This window comes from Cyanistes caeruleus, chromosome 5, assembly GCF_971803275.1.
Source record: "Cyanistes caeruleus chromosome 5, bCyaCae1.hap1.1, whole genome shotgun sequence".
NCBI lineage: Eukaryota > Metazoa > Chordata > Aves > Passeriformes > Paridae > Cyanistes > Cyanistes caeruleus.
Window position 1 is genome coordinate 45,296,862 of NC_141705.1, and position 24,363 is coordinate 45,321,224.

A 24,363-nucleotide genomic window follows, 5' to 3' on the forward strand; every position below is an offset into this window, starting at 1 on the left:
ACAAAAATGATTAACGAAATCAAAACCATTCGGAAATTACTTAGGGATGCGCTCCGGCAGCTCTCTTTTCCCCAGTGCAAGCATGAGTGCTAGTACATTTCAGAGCAAATTATTGCATTATACTATTGTACATGAAAGAGGTTGTGTTCTTTTTTCCTTTAAATGAAACATCAGTAAAGGTGCATTAAGAGCACTGCCTTTGTCTAAACACCGGGACGATGCTGTCTGCAAAACAAAAGAGTGCTTGGAAAGGCACTTCACAGCTAACAATAGGGAAACGGCTCCTAAGCAAAAAGCCCGCTTCCATGCCATAAAAATAGAAATCCTGAAGCAGACAAAAAAAATAAAAAAGAAGAGTTGGTGTTTTCCTACAGACACAACGTATTACGTTTCCTAAGTATTACAGAGACTAAAAGCTTAAAATACTCAAGTGAACGAACACCAGAGCTTGAACTACTGGGGGGAATTCCGGGAATGGCAAGAGCACCCCGGTTATTTCCAGCGAGAAACATGTGGATGCCGTGCCGGGACTACCCTCGTACATCTGCTCCCATTTCCAGTTGGACTTGAGCGTCCCGGAGGGAAGAACGAGGGTCAGGCGGGCCCTGCACGGGATACTCCAGCAGCACGCGTGGGCAGCCCCACGCAGGTTGCATAAGCCCCGCCGCAATGGAGCGTTACCCGGGAGCGGCTCACACGGGTGGGCTGTACCGGGAATGCCACGGCAGAGGAATCTAAAGGCGCCCCCGCTTTTCTGTTGTTGCCCGGCGGCGGGGGCAGCCCCGGAGCCTCGGCCCGCCCTCCCAGACCCCTCACGGGCGGGCACCCACCTGCTCCTCCGGGCGCCGCCGGTGCCGGGCGGCCGCCGGCCCCGCTTCCCGCTCGCATTCCCCGAGCGGCGGCGGCGGCGGGAGCGGCGCCGCCGAGCCCATGGCTGCTGCTCCGCGCCCAGCGGCACCGAGCGCTGCCCGCGCTCCCGCCTGCCGGGGCGGGACGGGGCCGTCACGGGGTCCGGGGGAGCGGCGGCACGGAGGGAGGAACGGAGGGAGGGCGGCGCCGCGGGAGCGGGGGGAGGCCGCTGGCGGCGGGGATGGGGGCCCGGGGCGGGGAACCTCTTGCTGCCGGCTGCCGCCTCGGGCCGGGCGGCCGCTTGCTGCTCGGTAGAGCGAAAAATAAACCACCCCCAGCACCCGATTGCTGAAGCTTTTGTTAAAAGCAGGAAGTGCCAGGTGTTAATAAGGCGTTTATTTTAGCGCCGCTCCTCGCTGGTGTGTCCCTGGGGAGGAACGGCCGCCTCCTGTCAGTGTGAGATGTGGTGTTTGCTGTTCCTCCCTCGGGAAAGAGGAAACACCGGCCTCGCTCTTTCCGAAGCTGTTTGGATCGTGTCTTCTGTTCTTTAAAAGGAACTAATACGCACCAGGAAGAAGGAAACGCAATAGCAGACCTCGAAGAGAAGACTTAGTGTATGGACAATGCCGCGGAAGGTTAAGATTGGATTTTAGGAAAAAAATTCTTCACTGAAAGGGTGGTCAAGCACTGGAACAAGCTGCCCAGGTGAAATCACCGTCCCTGGAGGTATTAAAAGATGTGTAGATGTGGCGCTTGGGAACACGGTTCAGTGGTGAACTTGGCAGTGCTGGGTTAACAGACTCAGTGGTCTTAAAGGTCTTTTCCAAGGGATTCTCTGATTCTGTGTTGATGAAGTGCCTCTGCATAGGAAGTGCTTGGCTCCGGCTTTGAGCATCCCTGTCCCTCTGTAGAGGGGCCTCACCCCTGCCAGCCCTGCATGCCTTATCCATGCTGTTCACCCCAGTACAGGAAGGACAGCCTGAAAGTGAAGCTGTATTTCAATGTGCGGCATTCCTAAGCTGTGGTGGGACCACTGTTGTCATCCTTAGGCATCTTTTCTCCTCATCCAGTTCATGAACTATTGGTGACAGGTCTGCTTGGCTCAGTTTTTTTTTCCATAAGTAATTAGTGGAGGTGCTAACAGGTTGTGTAACAATAGGATTCAGTGGAAATCAGACATCTGGGTTAATGTTGTATGGCTTTCTGGTGGCTGGGTGTGGATCCCACTGTCATGTGCAGCAAATTCTACTTGCTGTTTGCTTTTCCTGTTATTATTGTTGGGCAGCAAACAGCAGTAGCTGTAACAACCTAAAACCATCACAAAGAACCACTCAGTGTACGGTGGCATAGTCACACCTTCATGCTACAAGCGTTCTTAAGTCAGGGGCAGTACACAAGCCACTGTGCTTGTCAGGCCCCTCCGTTTGGCTGCTGAGGGCCAGCACAGGGCCAGCTGGGACTGAGCACGGGGGAAGGGGCCACTGCTCTGCCCACCCTGCTCTGCTCTGGCTCCTCATCTGTACTTAGCAGCTGGCCCAATCTCCCCAAGGTGCAGGGTGGCCAAAAGCAGTTTGCCCTGAAGACCCGCCTAACTGCTTGACCAGCGTTCTCATCCATGACCCATTTGTTTGCTAGTATTTTTTCTTGGGAACAGGGAGAAGCTTGAAGAAATATCACGCTGTTTAGACAGTTTCCATAAACTATCCTGCCAGTGTGCAAAATTACTGGACACAAAAAAAAAAATCCTATGGACTTTGCCAGCAAGCGCTGTGGTGATACATCTCTGTGCACAATATGACTGCTCAGCAGCAGTGTAGTAAAACATCCCTGAGGTTCTCTGCTCTGTGGGCGATTTGTGAAGAAATGAAGTGTCACATATAGTACTGACATTCTGTTAAAGCCCTGTGGAAAAAAAGTCTTAATTTAAGCATAGATTAGGTGTCTATTTCAGTGAGCTTTTTAGTACACTGATGTCCATAAACCTTTGCTGGGTTGTGGATCACAAAAATGTGCATTAGAAATTTTTTAGAAAAAATTTATGCTGAGGACACCACTGTTCTCCACAGCACAGTCTCTGACCCCACTGCCTCCTGGGGACCAGTACCCATCCTGACAGGAGTAGAAAAACATATGCTGGCTGGCTTGGTGCTACTTTTTCTTCCTCACTTATCTGCAGTCACATTGGTTTGATGCTATCCCCCTATAGACAAAGATTCTTCCATTAATTCTGCAGTGAAGGAAAGTTTGTCATATTTCTTAAAAAGCCACACTCCTTCCTACTGCAGCTGGCAGCCTTTGGCAGCTTCTTCACATGGAGCAACTCAGTGCAGTGGAACTGCCTTGGGATCCCTGGCACTCTTCATGTGTGAGAGCACTCTGGGCTAACAGATCCAGTGCTCAGGGAAAGAACAGGGACTCAAGAAGTCCCCACTGAGATCTCTTAGGATGCATTCACCATTGCAACCTGTGCAACTTCACTAACCTTAAAGAAACCCATTCTCCTTCATAGCAAACGCTCACTTGGCAACCTTTAGCTCCTCTTATGGTGAGTTTTATGAGGCTGCATGTGCTCTGTGCACTGGTGCCTGGGTCTGTGGATGTAGCTGAGCTGCTACAAACTGCTCTGACTGTTTTTCCTTCATCTTACTGAAATTTGGATTTTTTCCTGACATTTGCAAGTGTCTTGTATCTTCATAAGGATCTAATCACAAGAACAAGCTGAAGGATATGTCACCAAAAGAGATACCCACAACTTAGCAACTTTCCTTCCAAGATCACTGTCTGATGGAAGTTCCCCACCTCCCAGAGCCCTCTGGACATGGCTGACCTTCTTCTGGTGGTGCCTTGTCTCAATAGTGATATTTTCAGAAAATGCAAGGATAAATCTCAATGTAACTTAAGTGATGGGCAAAAAAACGATTTGCAAAAAAACCCCCTAGCCACAACCAAAAAAACAGAGATACAAGCTAAAGGGCAGATTCTGCAAAATAATTGTTTTGTATTGGATGACTTCTAGTCATGATTTGTAAATACGTGTACAGACAAAACATCTCCCAAGGAATAAAGAGAGCTCACTTTGCACAACTCTGTTATTTGAGGGTCACTAAGGAGAGTCAGAACCTCATGCTAAAAATATGTAATTAAAGGGGTTTTGTGAAAAATAGGTGCTTGCAGCTGGAGGAGGACTGAACGCTGCAGCTTTGCTGAGAGGCAGGACAGGTTGAACGCTCTGGCCTTGCTGAAACACTGCTCTAGACTGGAACACACAGACATAGCTGGAATGAGTGGGACTAAACTCCCTCTCTTTGGCTCTGACCAAAGCCAATAGGAGGTGGTGGGGAGAGAGTAACAGATGCTGCAGTGATACTTCTTGAGAGTATTCTTGTGGCTTCCGCTAGTCTGAGGTTCAGGGACTTCCCGGTCCCGGGTGTGGAGTTGGGTAATGAGAACAATATTTTAAAGGCAGCAGAGGAAGGCATGCTGGGATCACATGCAGCTGAGTCACACAGAGTGCTTCTTTTGGTCTTGCTGCCCAGGGAAATGTATCCCATTCACCCTGCACTTTTATTTTCATGCCCCTGGCATTCAGTCATGTCTTCCTAGGCTGCTGCCGTGGCTAGGGTAGTGAGCCCCCTCTGTAGGGACTTCAGCTGCTCCTGCCCTCAGGACTTGGCCATCCTATCTCTGCCTAAGGGCATAAAGCAAAGTTGAAACCTGCCAGGGTGCTGGCTGTGGTTTGATGATAGGACAAAACCAGGTTTTGGCCATTTAATTCCAGATGGAAAAGGATGCTGCCATGTAGCATACAGACTCCTTCCTGGTTGAAACAGCTCAAACATTTTTGATGGATTAGCACTGTGTATAAAGGTCTTACACCAGAACAGACACTATGTCCTCTCTCCCACCTGGTAGAAAGCTGGCATGAGCAGCCACCTTCAGCCTAAAACAGGCACCATAAACTAGCTAATTCAACAAACACACACATCTGTGTGCCTGCATCTGCTCCAGATCAGGCCTTTGGAGTTATTCCCAATACAAAACTCATCCTTGTGGACACTCAGAAGGGACAGGAATTAGATACAGTGGATATCCAGAGTTCTCACCTGCTTGTTACCTGCCACTTCCTATCAGTGGCAACTCATCTAACTTCCTTTTAATGAGAATGTGGTTAAGAACTTCAGGGAAAAAAAAAAAACAACCGAACAACCAAAACTTTTTCCCCTCTTTATATGCAGCCAACAGATGTAACTGACTTCAGTATGAGATTCGCTCAGATTGCTGACTGCACAGTTTAATCCAAATCTTTTCAATCTCCAGAGTTCATCTAAATATTAAAAGGCTTGGAAAAAACAGAGGTTCTTTAAACCTCGGTTAATGGAAACTTTTGTCATAACTGGTAAAAGGTCAATGTGGTTTTATACAGTATAATGGATTTACTGATGAATGGAACATTTTGAACTCTCTGATGGGTTTTATCTACTTTATATTCCAGATGTTAATATAAGTAAATTCTCTAAACTCTCAGACAATTTGTCCAGTATGACCATGCAGCTTATGATGGTCATTGCAGCTCTTACATGGATTTTTGAAGTAAAGCTGTTAAATTCTGTAATTTCCTTAGATCCTTCAAGCATATTAAGAAATACAAGAAAGGGCTTTTCCAGCACTGGATACAAAGTGAACTGGAAGAAATTGGAATTCAAAACATGAAAATATATTAAAGGATACTGAATAAAGATGAAATGAAACAATTAATTTGGTTCCTTTTTCTTCCGTGTATAATGACAAAAGGACACTGAAGATCACCTTACATTAGCAATGTCTTTCTCCAAGAGTTGATATGTATCATGCAATCTCATTTAAGGGTCAAAGCAAAATACACATGGGCTCATATACACAGGCTCAGAAAGGCAGAAGCAAAACAGTAATGGGGAAGTTCTATTACAAAAGGTCACCTGGAGCACTCCTAGGCACTGCAGGGTAGTTTTCTGTAGTACCTTTTCTAATGCATTTGCCAGTGTAATTTATTTTTAAATGTTTCAAGTAAATTCTGCCATTTCCCTTGGATATTATTTCACAGTATAAAAAATCTGACAAAAGGCTCTTTCTTGGCTATCAAGCCTAAAATTTCCTTTTTATTTCATTCTATTTTTACATTAGGTTAATTTGTCATCCTTGATGAGAAGATGATTCTCTGCATAGCCTGCTTGAATGATCAATATTTACCTTCACCCTATTAGAATTAGTAGGCTTCCAAAACAAAATTTCAAAACTTAAATTTGCTTACTTCAATTGTTCTGATCTTTTGTAATTTATTATCTTTCTTCTTGGCTTCTTACCACCTCAGAAGTGAGTTTTGATTTTTTGATCTTGCTATGAGCCTTGTATAAGCAGTTACTCCACTGCAGCATGAGCTCAGAGCAAGCAAAAAATATTTTGAAAATGTATAGACAGTCCAAATTCACAGCAGAGTATTCATTTATTTATTACTTCAGGACATGAGAAGTGTGGTCCAGTTTGCTGCTTGCTGCCGCTCACAAAGCTCCTGTGCTTCCAGCAGTTTCCCACAGGAATAGAATCCTTTTCTTTTTGCAGTCCTTTTCTTGCAGTGTTCCACAGCAATAAGAGTTCTCTCAGTTCATCTGTATGTTGAAATAAATCTGACGGGGTATTGATATGATGCTTTATCTTTACAGTGCCACCACACCGGTTTCACAAGTCCTTCCCCCTGCTGCTCCTTTCCTTATCCGCCCCGGTGGCCCTTTGCCCTCCCACAGCTGCAGGTGCATGGAGGACTTTGCTGTGGGCCTGGAGAGAAACATATTGGCTGAGTATGACAAAGAGCTTGTGATCATTCCTAGCCCAGTCCCACAAGCAATTTTTTTTCCACTAAGCCAGGATGGAGCTTTGAGTCATAGGAACAGAAACAAATGGCTCGAGGCATGAGAAAGAGAAAGGAGAGGAAAACTCTTAATAAGGCACTGGTGCTGAACACTCCACACTCTGAATCTATGACTTCACCCCCAATATTTAATTATGCTTGCTCTCCTCCACTGAGAATCTCTTTGTGTTTATATGAAAAAAAAGCCTTTTTTTGTTTTGTTTTGAGGACTAGGATATTCAGCCAATGGGTATTTTAATAAGTATGGGCAGATAATGCAAAATTTGTTAGGCTAAAATAAGCCCTTAGCTTTCCTTAATGTGCTGTCATTTGTCCAAGTGCAAGTAAGGACAGGCCAGAATAGTAGGCTGCTGTCTGGGGGGTTTGGGTGTGCATGTGTGTCAAATCTCATGTGGACAGATAAATTAGGGTTTTGAGCAATTCTGAGCGTATAAAACTAAACTACAGAAAGAACCAAGCAGCTATGTGGCAGCAGAAGAGGCCCTTTGGTTAAAACTGGGAAAGATCACGTTAATTCCCAATAAAAATCCTGAGCACCCAGACAACCACAAGTGATTGTAGTAGCATGATTTTCTCAAAGAAATATCAATGAATATATGTGTGCATGGTAAAGAAGAAGGATGGCCTTACTCAAAGTACTTCACTGAGAAGGCTTTGTGGTCCCCCAGAGCGGGCAGATGAACAGACATAGGGAGAAAGACTGGCAGAATCCCCATTCAATGAATGTTTTGTTTTTAGCCTGGCAATAGAGACAGTATTTTATTTTCTGACAATAGCAGCCTGTGAGAAAGCTCCATGTGTGTGTGCATGTGTGCAAGACTAAGCTGGGTCTGAGGAGTCAGGGCTAGGCTTGGTGGTAACTTGAGTTTATGTGACTCGAGTTTCATTTGTTGTAATTAATTTAATGTGACTACAAATCTGACAAGATTCATTCAAGAGAGTTATTAAAGATTCAGAAACGCCTAAGTGATTTGGTTTAAACTTGATTTTTTTTTTTTTTTTTTTTTTTTTTTAACAAAGCCTGATTATTTGAAGCTGTCATGTATTCTGTGCTTCAGGGAAGGGAGTAATAAACTAGGATTTTTTCTTGGACTAATTTAAGTCTTTCCATAAAATTATGTGAATAATTCAGAATGGATAATTTATTTGATTAATTTTACCCCTCTTCTTTTCAAATTGTCCCCAAGCAGAGCAAGTTCTCCTCAAAAATGTTTATTAAAATTTATTTGCGAAGTCTTTCCTTTAAATAAAGCTCTGGATCTGCAGTTCATTCATGATGAGATCTCTGTGAATACCCGACAGTCATCCTGTGAGACAGGAAGGTAGAGCTGGATATGTTTTCGTGGCTAAGGTCCCTTGTTTACTGGATATCCAGTCCCTCAACTGGGGACCCTCTCAAAGTACTTTGGGGGTCTATTCTGACTGGTGTGACCACCAGATAAGGTGAGGAGAGAGCCAAAGTGATAAATACCACTTCTGGTCAACCTGAAGATGTTGCTGGGAAGTGAACTGCATCCCAGTTGCACTGCTGACTGGATAACATATCTGTTAGGAAAGGTAAAGACTGAACCCATTGACTGTTTCTGGGGTATTTGCCAAAATATTTTCCTTGCTCAACATTGCCTTATCCTTGAGGAGAGGATGCAAGAGTCATGAACTTAGTCAAAGAATGTTTAGACAGCTAAGGTTGCAGATAATACAACATCAGGCTTTTTAAAAGTGTCCTGAGATGCTTGTGAAGGTGCCAGGAAACACCTGCTGGTACCTTTGGGCACCTAAAAAACCTTTGAATATTACTAAAATTAATATGAACCATCATCCCTTGAAGTTTTTCTGCTTTTTTTCAAGCCCTAAGTACCTACATTTCACTATGACTGAACCAGGCCCTTCCTAAGGGCCAAATTATAACACTTGGACAAGAAGAAATGATTACAAATCAAGTCTTTAATAATTTAAACTACAGAGAGTAATAAAATCTAGTATTTCTCTATTGGATTAAAAAACAACATAAAGCAATGCAACAGAGACCTGCTGTGATGACAGTCTAAACTTCAACTAAATGGCAAGACTTAATTACACTACCCCAGCCTGGGTTCAGAGTAAACTAAAGACTACTATATGATTAACTCCTCTGTGCTTTAGTAAGAGAAAGGGAGATTGCAAAATGGAAGCATCTGGCACCTCTCAGAACTTAATTAAAGAAATGCAAAGAAGCTACTATTGCTATTACAATTTCTCCTTGGGGCAACAAAAGACAAACATAGTAAGCAGGAGAGGAGAAACTGAAAAACGAAGGAACCCTCCCCAAACAAATACCAAATAACTGAGCTTTTCATTCCTGTCAAGCCTTCTGTTCTTTATCTCCTGAGCAAATTGGCCCAAATATTATATACTAAGATACTGAGAATACTGTATGAGTTCTACTCTGAAATCACTACTATTTTTTTTTAACTTTCTTTTTCCTTTCACATCAGTACTGGAGAGTGAATGTAAAATTATGGACCTACATTAATGCAGCAGCTGTTAAGTCTTCAAAGCTGCTCAGAGATCATGATTCGGCTTCAGTGAATGTCTAGTTGACTTATTGCCTAATTATGAAGAGCCGGTGTACTTAATAAAAAACCTAACTGAAGTATTTAGCTTTATTTTAAAGCTAGATTTTATTTTATTTTATTTAAAATACCATAGGAATTTTTCTCTTATCAGATTATTTTTGTACTTCATGTTCAGGGAGACATCCAAACAGAACAGAGCAAATTTATTATTCCCAAGGAAGCACTGATCTGTTCTGGTGCTGCGTAACTGTTAAAAAAGAAGAGAAAATGGCTAATTACAAGGGAAAAAAAACAATGGAAAAGGAAAGTTACTAAAAGCTTTTCTAAAAGCTGTTTCATGTTCTTGTTTGTTCTTGTTTGTGTCCTCATTCCTCCCTTTTAAATTACTAAAACTGCAAGTCTATAACTTTCAAAAATACCAGAACATAACAGTACTGGAGTAAAGCTATTTTATTTATTTTTAATGGGGTTTTCACTCTGGACAGTTATCCTGGAACATTCATAGTAGGACAGCTTAATCCAGACCAATCTCTTGGAGACCAGACCGTTGGACCAGCTCTGCTCATCTAACAGATGCTAAAATAACAATTCAGTTTAGACAAACTCAGGGCAGTTTGTCTCTAAGAGAGAGACGGTCATTAAATTAAGACACCCAGTCATAAAAGAGGCAAGCTGTTGAAAGCATGCCTGTTTTGAAACCAGAAGTATATGGTGACCTCCTTGGACAAATTTAGCATCCTGTAGCCTTTCCTCCTAAGCACAGTGCCAATATAACCCAAAATCCAGCTTTCAGGATGAAATGTGCTGCAGGTGCTGGTGCTCCACAGGGCTGCAGCATTAGCAGTCAGAGGGTGGCAGGAGACAGCACTTTGAGGCTTGAAGGGAATGTTTGGACTGTGTTTGTTAGAGAGGAGAACTGTCACTAAAAGCTACATGTGTCATGCAAGGCTGGGGTGACACTGCCTTTGACACTTATCATTTGAAATTTTCTACTTTACCTGCAATACTACAGCTGGAACCTCAGCCTGAACTCACTGACTACAAATTCCCAGTCAGTTTCATCACTGTCATATGAGTGAGGGTGTGATCAAGCAAAAGAATAATGAGAACTTGCCTGATTGTATAAAGCAAAAATTCCTTTTTTTAGAGAGAGTAAATGTAAGAAATTATAAGAAAATTTAAGTTATGCTGAACTGTTCCTAAGTATATTATCTATTAAACCTTCTGATCTTTAACAATGCAAGTTCTGTGAAATTAAACTAAACCCCATTCAAAATAATATATTTGTGCAATTGAATGCCTTTTCTGCTTATTTCCATTTTGAGTTTCTCATCAAGTTATGTGATTGTTATTTTTTCAGTTAGAATTCCCTATCTTTCCTGTCTGATTGTCTTTTTTTTCCTTTTTTTTGCCATATGAGAGATTTTGTAACCTATTGAGCTTCCTAAAGAGGAATTTCTGCAAACCACAGTATAAAATTATGAGGTTGTGTGCTAAGAAGCTGCACTGAATTTTGACTATGGTCATCATTTGTTTTATGCAATAGTTTAGTAATTGCTATGACATGTGTGAGTCTGTGAAAACACTGAATTCTTTAAAATATTAATTAGATTCTTTAAAATATCAATCAAAGGCAAAAGAAAGCCTTTGCTGATCAAGGCAGACAAAATTGCAGACATTATGAAACTTACTGGTGTATTGTGCTTACAGATACACAATATTGATACATCTCTAGTCTTGTAAAAAATATATGCAAGCTTAAATTTTGCTCTTAGTCCTTGCCTTGTCATGGAAAAATACATTGTCATTTTGCAGCTTCAGGACTGGAGTTGGAACCAAGTGATCTCTTTTATTTGAAGGGGGGTCTGAAAGAGGAATATATATGCCTGGAAAGAGATGTCAAGAAAATTGTTCTGTGATTCATTAGTTTTGTGGTTCCTCTGAGATCCTGGGTCAAGAGTCTAGCACAGAGAGTGGCATTAGGAGTAGTCTGAAAACATGAAGAGGACTGCCTGCTTCTCACCACCTTAAAATGTTTCTGTATGCCCATGTCTTAGCCTCATCTTCATTCTCTGTCACCTCTCCTGCTTTCTCAGTAGGAGCACATTCTTATCCCTGGCTTTTTTTTTTCCCTCTTTCCTCTTTGGAGAAACAATCATAAAACTCTCAACTACTTAATTTCTTTTTCATAGTTCAGAGACTGGTGTTTTGCAGTTAATCAGACCCCTTTTCAGGAACCAAGTTCTTTAGCATATCAGAAATACAGGTTGAAAAAAGGGGGTGTGGGGTGGAAAGTGACTGATTTTTTGGTTACCATGGCAACGATGATAAAGTATAGTCTTATTCTCAATTTTAGAGTACTGTTCCTGTAGTACTTTTTGGAATTTATTTGCTAGATGCAAGAAATTTTCCCCTCTAATTCCTTTTGTAAAGATTTCTAATAGTAATTCTGGGTTGAGGGAGAAGTAGAAGTGGGGTGGAACTAGCAGGAAGGGAGGTGTGAAGGGAGGCAGAGATGACAGCAAAGAGAAGGTTAGAAATTTTTCTAACTATAGAAAATTTTTCAATATTTTTCTAATCTATAGAAAGATTTCACATAAGAAGCTCCTCTGAGATGTATAATGAAGATCTGTGCAGAGGCCCTCAAATACTTTCAGTGTGGCTGGCTAATTAGAATAATACAACTGCATTGTGAGGTTCCAAGGTATTGCAGGTAGAGCAGATTTTAAGAGAAGTACCCTATCTCTGTGAGTAAGATGAGTGCCAGTTTTCATTATAGTATTTGTATTTAACAGCTCAGCTAAAACTCATTATGAGAACTCTAGCCAAATGTTTCAGATCAGAAATAGCAACAGCATGATTCCAGGATGCTGTTATGTTTCTGGGAATTGCTTATTACTGGGCCTACTTGTCTCTCTGACTGCAAACTAATTGAACCTAGTTCAGTGTCTGCTTCCAGTGATGATAAGGGGTCAGGCAGATTTCTCCTGCATGGTGTAGATTAGCAAACAATTGCACTTCCTAGAACAGTCAATTTAGGCAAATTCCCTGGAAAGAGTTTTCCTTAACAGAGACAAATGGGACTTTTAAGTGAGTTTCATGCATTGACAGGATGAAGCCTTTTGCTCTTTCTAAGAAAGAGAGCTAGATATCTCATATACTGTTTTCTTATAAGTGTTCTTACAATCATTACTCATCCTTTTTCCAGTTCCCTCACAAGTTTTTCAGCAGAACAAAACTAGACAGAGTTAAGGAAATGTTCAATAGCTGTACATGTATTGCACTCAGGAGACAGAAAGTTCCCTTATTTTAACAAACAATAATGAGTATACTGAGGTCTCTGAGCAGCCTGGAAAGTAGACGGACTAGCAAAACACAAATGGTTCTAAATGATCCTTGATGGAAAATTAACAGAAATATAAGGCCAAAAAGTGGACTGCTGGTCAGGAAATAAAAGCTCTTCTCTAGTTCCATGTCATCAGCACAATATTCCTTAATTACCAACTGAAACAGTGTCACAGACCTCTCCCAGCACAAAGGCCTTGGCAGCTCTTCTCTATGATCTCATTGTGTTGCTTCTGGGAAAGTCATTACTGTCAGAGAGCTGCTATGGAAAGCAAGGAAAGAACTGAGAGGGTCTTGCAGTAAGATCTGAAGTTGTCTGTCCAGGACTGTATTGGCTGGGGGTTCTGCTGTGCACTGGCTGATGACACATGAGGTGGATTTATTTCATTGGATAAAAAGTTTCAGCTTCCATCAGTATATTGAATGTCGCTTACACCTGACAATTATCTAGACATATTAATCATACACAGAAGGGAATAAAACATTTTTAAAAAGCATTCATCTTCACTTGCTGCACATATGACTGGCAAAAGAACAGTTTCCACACTCCAGCTGTGTTGTCCCCACCACAAATAATTTTTTTCCTCATTTACACCATACAAATGTCTTTACAATATACCAATTCTACAGAAGGGAATAAAACATTTTTAAAAAGCATTCATCTTCACTTGCTGCACAGATGACTGGCAAAAGAACAGTTTCCACACTCCAGCTGTGTTGTCCCCACCACAAATAATTTTTTTCCTCATTTACACCATACAAATGTCTTTACAATATACCAATTCTACAGCCTAAATCTCAGCTGGTATGGTAGAGGAGGTACATCAAGCAATTTGTATGTTGGATTAAAACAGCGTGAAAATAAAGGTTTGCAAATTCTATACTTGGATGTTTTACATCAGTGAAGGAAGCTCTTGCAGGATTAATTGTCCTGCTTGTTTGGCATATTTACTGTCCAAAACTCTTGAGTTTGTGCCACTCAGTGGTTGTCACCTTTTCCATTTCCCTTCTCTGTTGAATTAGAGATAAATCACTTACCATCACTCATGCAGCCTGTCTAACAAACAGAGAGAAGAAAACCAGCCTGTCCTGCAACACTGCAAAGAGATTTTTTTTCCCCAGGTACTTCCACCTTTTTGAGGCCAGATCACTTTCCCTTTAAACCAATAACAGAAATTCCATTCCCTTAGTTAAGATAAAAATGACCTCCCTAGAAGAGAACTGGGTAGATTGCACTTACACCAACAGAGAGATCGTTGCTCAATAATATCTTACAACTCATATAATCATTACCTGAAGTTTATTTTTTGCCTTCATATAATTTTTAAACATGGAAGCCCGATGCCCAAGTGCCACCTTGTGGACAAAATGACTTTTTTTCCTGTCCTCATTTAACCTTGTGTGCTAAGATTCCTCTTCCAGCAAGACCTGTTACAGAAGCCTCTCGGGAAGAGACCTAAATCAAGGAATTAATTTTAAATTTATATATCTAGCTCTACCTATAGATGCGTTGGCTTAACGCCTCCCCCCCGCCCCCGACATAGTCAATGTGCACATGCATTCCTTCTTGCCCCTGTTAACTCTTGCTCTCACAAAGAGATCTGATAGTTGCAGCAGGAGCAGCTTCTGTGGCAGGCACACAATACCAAGAATGAAAAACCACGTAGTGCAAGCAGCTGGAAAATCATTTTCCTGATGAGGACTCCTTTCCTTCAACTAGCTGCTGTCACTGTCAGCTACAGAAGTAGTTTTTACTTCTATTGGTTTCCTCTAAGCTTCTGCAAGAGCCTGATATTTTGCTAAATCATGTATTCCATGGCATGAAGTTTGGAGGAAATGGGAAAACCCGTGACTCCTGAAGGATTTACTTGTTCAAGCTCAATACACTAATGGGCTTTATTTTGTGCCTTTAGCCAGGTACAGGAATTACAGCAGTGAATGGGAAATAGGTGCCTAAAGGTTTAATGTATGTAAATCTGTTCAACTGAGCAAAATAAACTATTCACTGCCAAGTCCATGAATGTCTGGGGCACAAGAACTTTCCAGGAAGATGCAAGAAACTCTTCATGCGACATTTGTAATACAATCTACCCAAAGAATGTTTTTGTTTCTAACAATGACAGCTGGTAGAGATCTCAAATATCATGGCTGAAGTCCTCCACTACAGTATATTTTTAAAATAATTCCCTCTCAAAATATAACTATGATAAAATGGAGATCCTGTTCACAGTATGACTGTGCTCAGTCCCTGGTCATATTCAACATGAATGTTAGTGTCCTTGAACATGGTGAGTTCCCTGCTTTTCACTATATTTGGCAACACTGTTACTGTGTGGAAATGTAATATAATATAATATAACATAACATGATATAATATAATATAATATAATATAATATAATTAACATAGTATAACATAACATAAATTTTTTAAAATGGATGAAAATAATATTAACATATGCAACTACTATGTACCTTTACATATATGAAATGTAGTGGAGTTTCACTGTGACTCGTTTAGACATCAGCCACTAGGCGGTAGTATAAGATTAAGTCATGCAACAATATCTGGTAGTTTTGTTTTCATTTTGCAGCAAGCTTCAAAACACATGCCAGCACCATAGGAAATACTGTAAAACACTCCTCTGTTTCTTTATCAAATTAGTAAGACACTGAACAAAAATATGGCTCACAAGATTCACTTAGTTACAGATTGCTACAAATGCTTCGTTTGAAGCTGAAGAACCACAAAGACAAGGGGTACACACCAGACCTCTCGCCATCTTTTTCCTGCACCATATCAGTTTGTGGTTAGTAAGTTCGCCAAAAACAGTTTAGTCATTGGGGAATCTTATTTAGAATAAAAAAACTTACAATATAATCAAATTCTTCACACTGTGCTATGAATCTCACACTGGAGCTGAATTAGGTGAACTAATTATATATAGGAGCAGTTCCTTTTCAGAGAATCACAGAATGGCTGGGGTTGAAAGACACCTCTGGAGGTCATCTAGTCCATGCCTGGTCAAACAAGACCATGTCCAGCTCGGTTCTGAGAGTCTCCAAGGATGGAGACTCCTCAAAACCTCTGGGCAACTTGTGCCATTTTTTGACAACCTTGGAGTAAAAAGAAACTTCTTTGTGCTTAGATCTTGTGGTTTTTTAAAATCTGTGCCTATTGCTTCTTGTGTCAGTAAGCATGATTGAAGAGAGCCTGGCTCCCTCTTTATTCCCTCTCGTTAGATGTTAATATATATTGAAACAATTTAATTTAATTTTTGTGAGTATTTTAGATGAATATGGAAATTTCAATCTGAGTCTAACATGTCAAATTAATTTTAAACCTTTAGAATGATAAAAAGGAAGATTCCATGACCACAGGGTACAATACTGAGTGCATTTTGGGAAGCTACCAGCTGTAATAAAATAAGATATCCTGGTTTGCTGTATCTGCTGTGTTTGACTTCAGCAGCTCATGTGATAATGTAGTTGGTTGAATGCCTTCACTGACTGCTAAAAAGGAGATGTCAAAGTGAATTTGGGTAAGTAACAAAAAGAATAGGTATGCAGCATTTTGGCTGCTTTTCACACAGCTGAAACATTCTGATCTTTCTGCAGTACCACCTGGGAGGCCTGAATTAATGCTTTATTGAGATCCTCATCTAATGTTCTTTTGTTCTACCAGGTAAATATAGGTCCTGTTAAAATACTTGGGGCTGTTGCTTATTGTAGGGCTGTACTGCAATCTCTCTCTTGGTTTTATTTTTTAATGATGGGGAAATGCAAGGAGATAATCAGGAAGAAAGCATTTTTTTAGATTTTCATACTTTAAAACTATTTTCTCTGGTAAGAAGAGGAATGCAGTACATTATTAGGAAGACTAAAAAGCTTTCCTTAATTTATCCTTATTTTGCTAAGAAAATACTAACTTTCCCTTACATATTTTATTTTTTTTTAAGGATTGCCAGTATCCTTATTAATGTACATTTTGTACAGGGCTGTTTGGAGCCACAGTACTGTAAAATGAGTTTTAGACTGAGATGGTAAATAAGCCATGAAGGCCAAAGTAAAGCAGTAAGGTGTTTTAATCTCAGGGTTTGTTTTTTGCCTGTTACACAGAAAGGAGCCAAAAACTACACAAGATTATGGGCTCACCCTTTTTGAAGAATAAATTCTATAAATGGTCTCATTTTGCTGGAGTTCTGCCCTTTAAATACAAACAAATTCAGGAAAGCTGATGCTTTTTAATTCTGAAGTCAATATATTGGTATGCATAACCTAGCGAGCATAACAACTGTAATTATACTCTAACTGAACCTATCTCAGTTTTACACAACCTTTCCCACAGATACTGATTTCTACTAGCTTATTTTCAACCTAAATTTGAACCATCCTTGATCAGTGTTTGCCAAACCAACCAGGGCACTGTACATTCCTTATTTTTTCACAGTGTTTTTGAATTATGTGACCTGATCTCTCAAGGAAAATGGAAAGACTCCCAGCACCCCTAATAGTTCAGAATGAGGTCATACACACTAATATGTAAGCGACTTTTTTCATCTCCTTTCATCCATTTTAATCTGATGCAAGTCATGAGTCCTCAAGACTCATTTCCTTTTTCTTTACTATTATTTTTGGAGGGGCTTCATCCCATGTACTTTGTTGAACCATAACATGAGGATGGATACTGTAGTGGAGGGGGAGTCTCACAAAAAAAAAACCCAAAATAAAAAAAAAACAACCTAAAAAAAGCTGTCCTTTGTTTTTTCTCATGAAGAAATTTCAGTCTGAACAGGTCATGGTATGAACAACAAGCATGTGATGCTGCAGGTTTTTTTTTGCTGTGTGGTAGTATAGCTATTTCCTGGGTTTGTATGTATTGATATATTACATAAAAATGCTTGTGGTTCTTTCCATAAAATAATAACATTAAACCCTTGCATCTTAATATATTACCTTGAAAACTTAAAGAGTCAATAGTTATTTTAGGAGGCTATCCAAAGGTTAACCAGATAAATTTAAAATTATGGTCATAAATAATCTAAACAATGACCAGCCGTGGAAACAGATGGTGCTTCTGGAAGGGTCCAAACCATTTCCACCCTTAATTCAATGTAAACCTCCTGTTTGGAGCTCTGAAGCTGAGGTCCTTTGTGCCTGCCTTTAAATCCATAATTTCTTCAAAGGTGACATTTGTGACACAATGTGTGAAGCTTCTTTAATCAGAAACAATGCAAAGCCCCTGTTTGCATGTTTGACAGATGAAGTGAGACAGTGCTCTTGAAATGAAAGAATGATCATGGAGTTACACAAATTACAGCTGAAAATACCAAGCCCGTTCAGGCTTAGTTTCCACTGCCATTTGCTTATCGTTTGTAGCACAGATCAGTTCCTGTTATGGCATTATGAATTGTTAGTTTAACTTGCTATTATGGATTTCTCCATGTTTGAAAACAATCAGTTTTGGTACCCACCTCTGATATTTCTATAGTTAGTTTTGGGTTTTTTTCAAGTACAGCTTCATTTACTTTGGTTACCGGATTTATCAGAATCAGATGCTTTGTGCTTGAAAGATACAAAGTTACTGAGGTGATTGCTCTGAAACAGTCACCTGAGCAAAATAACTCAAATAACACAGCTCTGCAGGGGCTGGGTTTTTAGACAGCATGAAGGTTACCTGAATGATGATGAACCCACTAAAGAAGCAGTGGTGGTGAGTTCCAGCAGACCTATTCCCAGCATTAGGGTTTTTTTTTTTTCTGCCAGTTCCTGCCAGGAAAGAAAAAAAAGTGGGTGTAGGTTTAATGCTAGGATTTGTTCACTAGGCAAATTCTTGCCAAAAACCCTCTTTATGGAACAAAAAAATCATTACATCATAATAATTTTAAAGAATTATGTGAAATAAGTGCAGGATATGCTCACTCCATGTAATTTATTAGTTCCTGTTCTTCATCAATCTTTCAGTCTCTTCTGCAGCAGCTTACTTTTTACTTCCATGGTACTGAGGTCTCCCATTCCAAAAGGAGCTAAAGGTATCCAAAGTGGGGAAAAAAATGTCTGAGAAATTATGAACTAGATACATGGAGACATAAAACACCACTAAAATCCAAATAAGTGGTGCAGTAATTACAACTCTGGGGCAGTGTGAATTAAAATCATTTCCTCCTCTTTACAAAATACCCTAGAAAGAGAATTCAAGAGTCATTGCATAAACCTACTTTTGCTCTAAAGTGGTTGATTATGGTTGTCTTTTTTTTCTCAGTCAAGAGCCAGCAAACAGCTGTATTTATTTGATTAGTTTGTACCGTTTCAGGGTATTTATAACTATTGATGAAACATGCAAGTCAGTGGGTGGAGATATATAATACAGAATAATTCCTAATGAGTCACTGGAAAGGAGGAAAATAATATATTTTTTAACTGCTTATAGAGTCAAGGCAGCATAGCAACATTTGCAGTTCCAGAAACTAGATGATGTAGCTTTGGAATTTAGGGTCTGTCTCTTGAAAAAATTGAAAGTAAATGCCTTTCAGGATAAAGAAGTTAATATGTTTTACAGAACATGGGAAGGGGAGGTGAACAGAGAAAGAGAGAAAGAAAGCATATGTGGAGGAAATAAATCTGTCTAGACCCCTGGAGTACTCTAGAGAAGTTTTAAAAGCTTTCATAAGAATAGCTTCCAAATTTGTGTCAAAATCTTCTGTCACTAAGGCACCTGAACTTTAAAACAATACTAAATAAATATATCTTCGCAGTATTTTTGAAAGAGAAGGAACTGAGCTACAGGGTCAGTGAAAGCTTGATTTCCATTTCCCTTCAAGTAGGCTTGTACAGTTACAGAGTCATGGATGTGAGAGAAAGTACTTCCTCTTCACAACAAGAGCAGTGGGAGATTTGAGCAGCCACCAGCTTGTGCCTGGTCCTGCTTCTCTTGGGGAGGGGCAGCTGGGAGTGTCAGAAATGGGACCCAGCATTGTGTATATGGAAAGCAGTGTGTCCCTCAAAGCCAGAGCTACTGAGTGACATTTCTGTGCCCCACACACGCTTATCAGTTTGCATTGCCAATATTATCCATCGCTGTTGTAGTCCTTGTCACTTAAGTCACTTAAGTCACTGTTCATTATTATCTTCTTACGAGTGAGCGATGCAGAATTACATTCCAGCATACTGCATGAAATACTTGCTGTCCCTCTGAAGCAACATCTCTAGATGAAAACTGGACTGATCTGATGGCTGTGTGGACAGTGAGCTCCTCTGAGAATTGAATGAGGTGGATTTTCTCTACAAGAATTATTAACTCCCGAACGCTTCAGGGCAAAATGCGATTACTGTGTCTTACTGCACATCTCAGAGCTTAACGGAGCATTTGGTGTTCAGAGGATGAGTAATTTCTGTTACAGGAGTGACTTTCCTGAGGGCTCTCTAAATTGATGTGAGCTTTCCTAAGCAGTCTGTGTGCTATTGCTAAGTTTGCCTCAGAGCCTAGCACAATAGTGCCTTATCTTGCGCTGTGCTCCTGTGCACCACTGAAATATAAATATTTCCTAACAATGTACTGGCAAGTCACAATGATTCAAAGCATTGGTGGCATTCTGAGGCAGGGCCAGGCACTCCAGCACCTTCTCTGTCTGCACTGGGAGCTGGTACTGAGAGAGCACATGATCTGCTTTGCCTGATTTGCCTTCAAAGAGTCTGTGAGTTCTCTTATGCTTTGCGATTCTCTCACTCCTCATGGGTAAACTCAGTTTTACTCATGGTAAAACTCAGTTGATCCAGAGAAGTGAATTTCAGTTACTGATGATTTTGCAAAGCTATTTATACATAAACACGTTTATACATAGACTTCAACACGTATCACAGGATCACAGAATGGTTAAGTTTGGAAGGCACTACAATTGTAGTCACCTTGTCCAACCATCCTGATCAAGCAGGGTCATCCTAGAGCATATGGCACAGGATTGTGTCCAGAGGGTTCTTGAGTATCTCGAGTAACAGAGACTCCTCAATCTTTCTGGGCAACCTGTGCCAGTGCGTGGTCACCTGCACAGTAAAGCAGTTCTTCCTCATGTTCAGGTGGAACTTCCTGTGCATCAGTTTCTGCCCATTACCTCTTCCATTGCTCTGAGTACCTCTGAGAGGAGCCTGAATCAATCTCCTTGGCACTTCCACTTTAGATATTTATACACACTGATGAAATCCCCTCTCAGGGGATTTCTTTGTCTCTTCCTGTGGCTGAACAAGCCCAGCTCTCTCAGCCTTTCTGGATAAAAGTCATGTTCCAGTCCCTTCATCCTTTTTGTTGTCCTCAACTGGACCTGCTCCAGGAGCTCCTTGTCTCTCTTGTGCTGAGGAGCCCAGGACTGGGCACAGCACTCCAGATGTGCCTCACCAGGGCTGAGCAGAGGGGCAGGGTCATGTTCATCAACCTGCTGGCAAGGCTCTTCCTTAGGCACCCCAGGATACCAATGGCCTTCTTGGCTGGCTCGTATACATATGTAGAAATATATAGATCAATATCTGTTTCTACAGTGACCAGAGGAAAAGGAGAAGGAATAGGAAGGAGAAATAATGAAAGAAACAGAAATATTTCAAAAAATGATGAAAGATCAGATTCTAGTTTACCAAAATCAACCCTGTCTTGAGAGCGAAGACTTGGCGACAGCAGGAAACATCAGGCTTTTGTTTCATTGTATTAGTTCCAAGATTTTCCTAGATTTTCTAGGAATCCACATTTTCCTAGATATCTTCCAATATGAGATAAGCCTGAGAAACAGGCCAGTAAGAACAGTGTTTAGCTTTCCTATGCAGGAAGAGACCTGGGTACATACTTCGAACCTTATCCTTTCACTATGTGCTATCTAAACAGAAACATCTTAAGCGAGTTTTCAGTGTCAGGACATCACCTCTTCATCTCCTTTTCTGGTAGTATTACTGAAAAATATTGAATAGTTATTCCTACTTCCACACAAGATGTGGAAATGACTGTTCTTTTCATTAAAATGAGGAAAAAACGGAACCAGGACCAAGCGGGGAGGGTTTTTGTTCTAACAAGTAGGAGAGCTTAAAATGTGTTAAGCAGACTTGTTTGCAAAAAATTATTCCAGCTTTAAGAAGTAGTTTCAGTGATGTTTTCACAAACCCTTTTGCCAGCACTCTCATAAACAATCTAATGTGTCAGTCCTAATTTCTGACAAATGATGACCATAGGACTGTCTCAAAGGTATTTGAGTTTTTCCTCCTCCTTATAAGAAAAGGGAGTGCACAATATGATACAGGTGTTAAATTAGCATGAACGTTTGCAGATGCACCCAGTACAGCCACATCACAATTATCTTTGTATAAAAAAAAATAAAAAGAAATATCCAGTTGAAAATTAGACCAGAAAAGAATTTTCTTCTAGTGCCCCTTCATTAATTCTAAGGAATTACATTGAAACTGGTAAGTTCAGCCAAATCATCATACAATTAGAACAAAAATCACACTTCCCACACTTCTGCTGATGTCAGAATTACAGCTGAAACAATTACTGAATGAGATGATTTTTAAGTTCCATGAAAGCTGTGCTTACTGATTCAACACTACATTTTAAGTTTACAAATCCAGTGTCAGAAATCAATGGCATAATGTTCTTATAGTAATCTAGGGAAAAGCCTTTTCTAAACCTAATGTACATTGTATTTATTCCTAAAAATCTCATCAGCTAATCCTTTAGAAATAAACTCTTGTGCTATAGATGTCACGTATTTTCCCGTCTGTGCTTTCAATTCAAATTAATGCTTCCTGTTTTGAATTCTCCCACGGAATATCTTTTACCTCTCTGCAGCCAAAGAAAAACTGTTAATTTTCCAGGAAGATGGAACTCTCCTACACAGAGTTTATAAAGAAAAATATGGATGCATGCATTGCACACCTTCAGCTGTGTACGTGTTGCATGCAGGTCATGTAATTTGTCAACAACTTTTCACTGGGTATCCAGTCTGCAACAGAGGGTCCAGTTGTGTGTGATGCTCATAAGCATCCATACCAAAAATTAATCTGGCATGGATTCTCCTTGTAGAGTTCAATAGAGTTTGGATTTGTGTCCTCAAGATTTGACACTCAATCTCAATTAAAAAAATAGATATATCTTCTCTATTGTCCTGTTCCTAAGAAAAGAGTGGGCAAGCATTAACTCTAGTATCATTGTAACCCAAATCACTGAAGATATCCGTCTTATATCTGTAAACTGTCAGTTGCAAACTCTTGTCATTTTTTGTGCTGGAGATTTCTGCTATCTACAAATACAAGGGACTGATTTTTTTCCCTAATGCAACTACACCTTGGCGACCTGTTCTTTCATGGAACAATGTTTGACAATTAAAATTGCACAACTAAGACAAAGAACAGGTTTACAGATGGATTCATTTCCACAAAAATAATCTGAAGGTATTTTGAAAATCCATATGTTCACATAGACAACAGAGAGTCATGAAAACCTTTTAATTTTTGGACACTGTAAGGAAAGTCCCACCAATCCTTAGGGATGATGCCATTTGCACACCTCACCAAGCACTAACTGACCCTTCAGCTGGACTCTGGTAGTACAAGCAGTTACCGTGGATGTGAAATACTGTGGCTCTCAGAAAGGCAGATCTACCACAAAATACTAGATGATTTTTCCATCAAGGTGGGTATTTTTCACTAGCAAATCATAAATAATCAATGTTCCACAGAAAAGTAGAAAATCCCATTAGACTAATATGGGATAAAACCAGAAGAACATACCAGGCTGCTGATGAAATTTGACTACTTTAATAAGAATGAAAAACTCCATGATTACAGGCAATTGAACTGGTCAAATCTTCAAAATGTAGTTATACAGCTTAGTCAATGGAAAACAATCTCACTGGGGTTTTCTCAGAAATGGTATGGATAACCTACCATTCCCTTTGCCACATATCAAATGTGGGAGTGAGTTCAGATTCAGTGCTAAAACTTTATTTTTTGATTAATGGTCATTTAAATCCAGAATATTGTTTTCAGCATATCTTGAAATGGACAAGTTAGTTGCACAACCATTGTTGTCACACAACACTGATGAAGTGTCATCAGTGCAGTAACTATTGAGTAATGGTGTTTCACAGAGCTGCTTTGCTGCCCACCATCGCCTGGGACACCCTGCCTTTGAAAATGACTTTGCATCACTGATACAAAACCCTGCATATATAGTGGGATGTAGTGGAATATAATGCAACAAATTGTATTCTTCATTGTTTGACAGTAAAAGAGCACTTAGCGCTAATAATTTTCCTAAGGGCTTCTCTTGCCAGTTGTAGTATGTTTCAAAACGAAACTGCTCTGTTTGCCAAAATTAACAAACTATAACATCACTTGCTTTTGAAAGAAAGAAGTGAAAATTTGCTTGCAGTAAAAATCCAGACAATTACAATGTGCATTCCAGATAGGACCACAACATTAGCATTGCTTCTTTGTGCTATCTCAGGAGCCCATCTTTTAAAATAAGTTATGTATCCATCAGTTCTGAATGTTGTTCCATTCTTAAATTCCTCTCTATCAGGTGGCTTAGAAGCCTGAATGCTTGTACTTCAGATTTGGCCAAAAATAATGAAAATACAATAGATAAAATAAAGCTTAGTGATATATTTGAGTAAAAAAGGGCCTCATATAAAATGAGGCTAGCTTGGTTTATGTTATACTCAGCATAAGTGAACAAG

At 40.2% G+C, this 24,363-nt stretch overlaps 1 protein-coding gene across 5 annotated transcripts in view; it reads right to left on the minus strand.

Moving 5' to 3' along the window:
* Positions 1 to 24,363, minus strand: part of FAM241A (family with sequence similarity 241 member A) — a 223,398-nt gene that overhangs the window by 15,733 nt on the left and 183,302 nt on the right. For 4 of the 5 annotated variants that reach the window (XM_086891652.1, XM_086891653.1, XM_086891654.1 and 1 more), the window contains one exon: positions 18,327 to 18,418. In XM_086891652.1, coding sequence (XP_086747778.1) covers positions 18,327 to 18,418 — 92 coding nt within the window. Of the gene's footprint in view, positions 1 to 830; positions 993 to 18,326; positions 18,419 to 24,363 lie in introns of those variants that run through there. The other variant, XM_086891649.1, reaches the window with a different exon arrangement.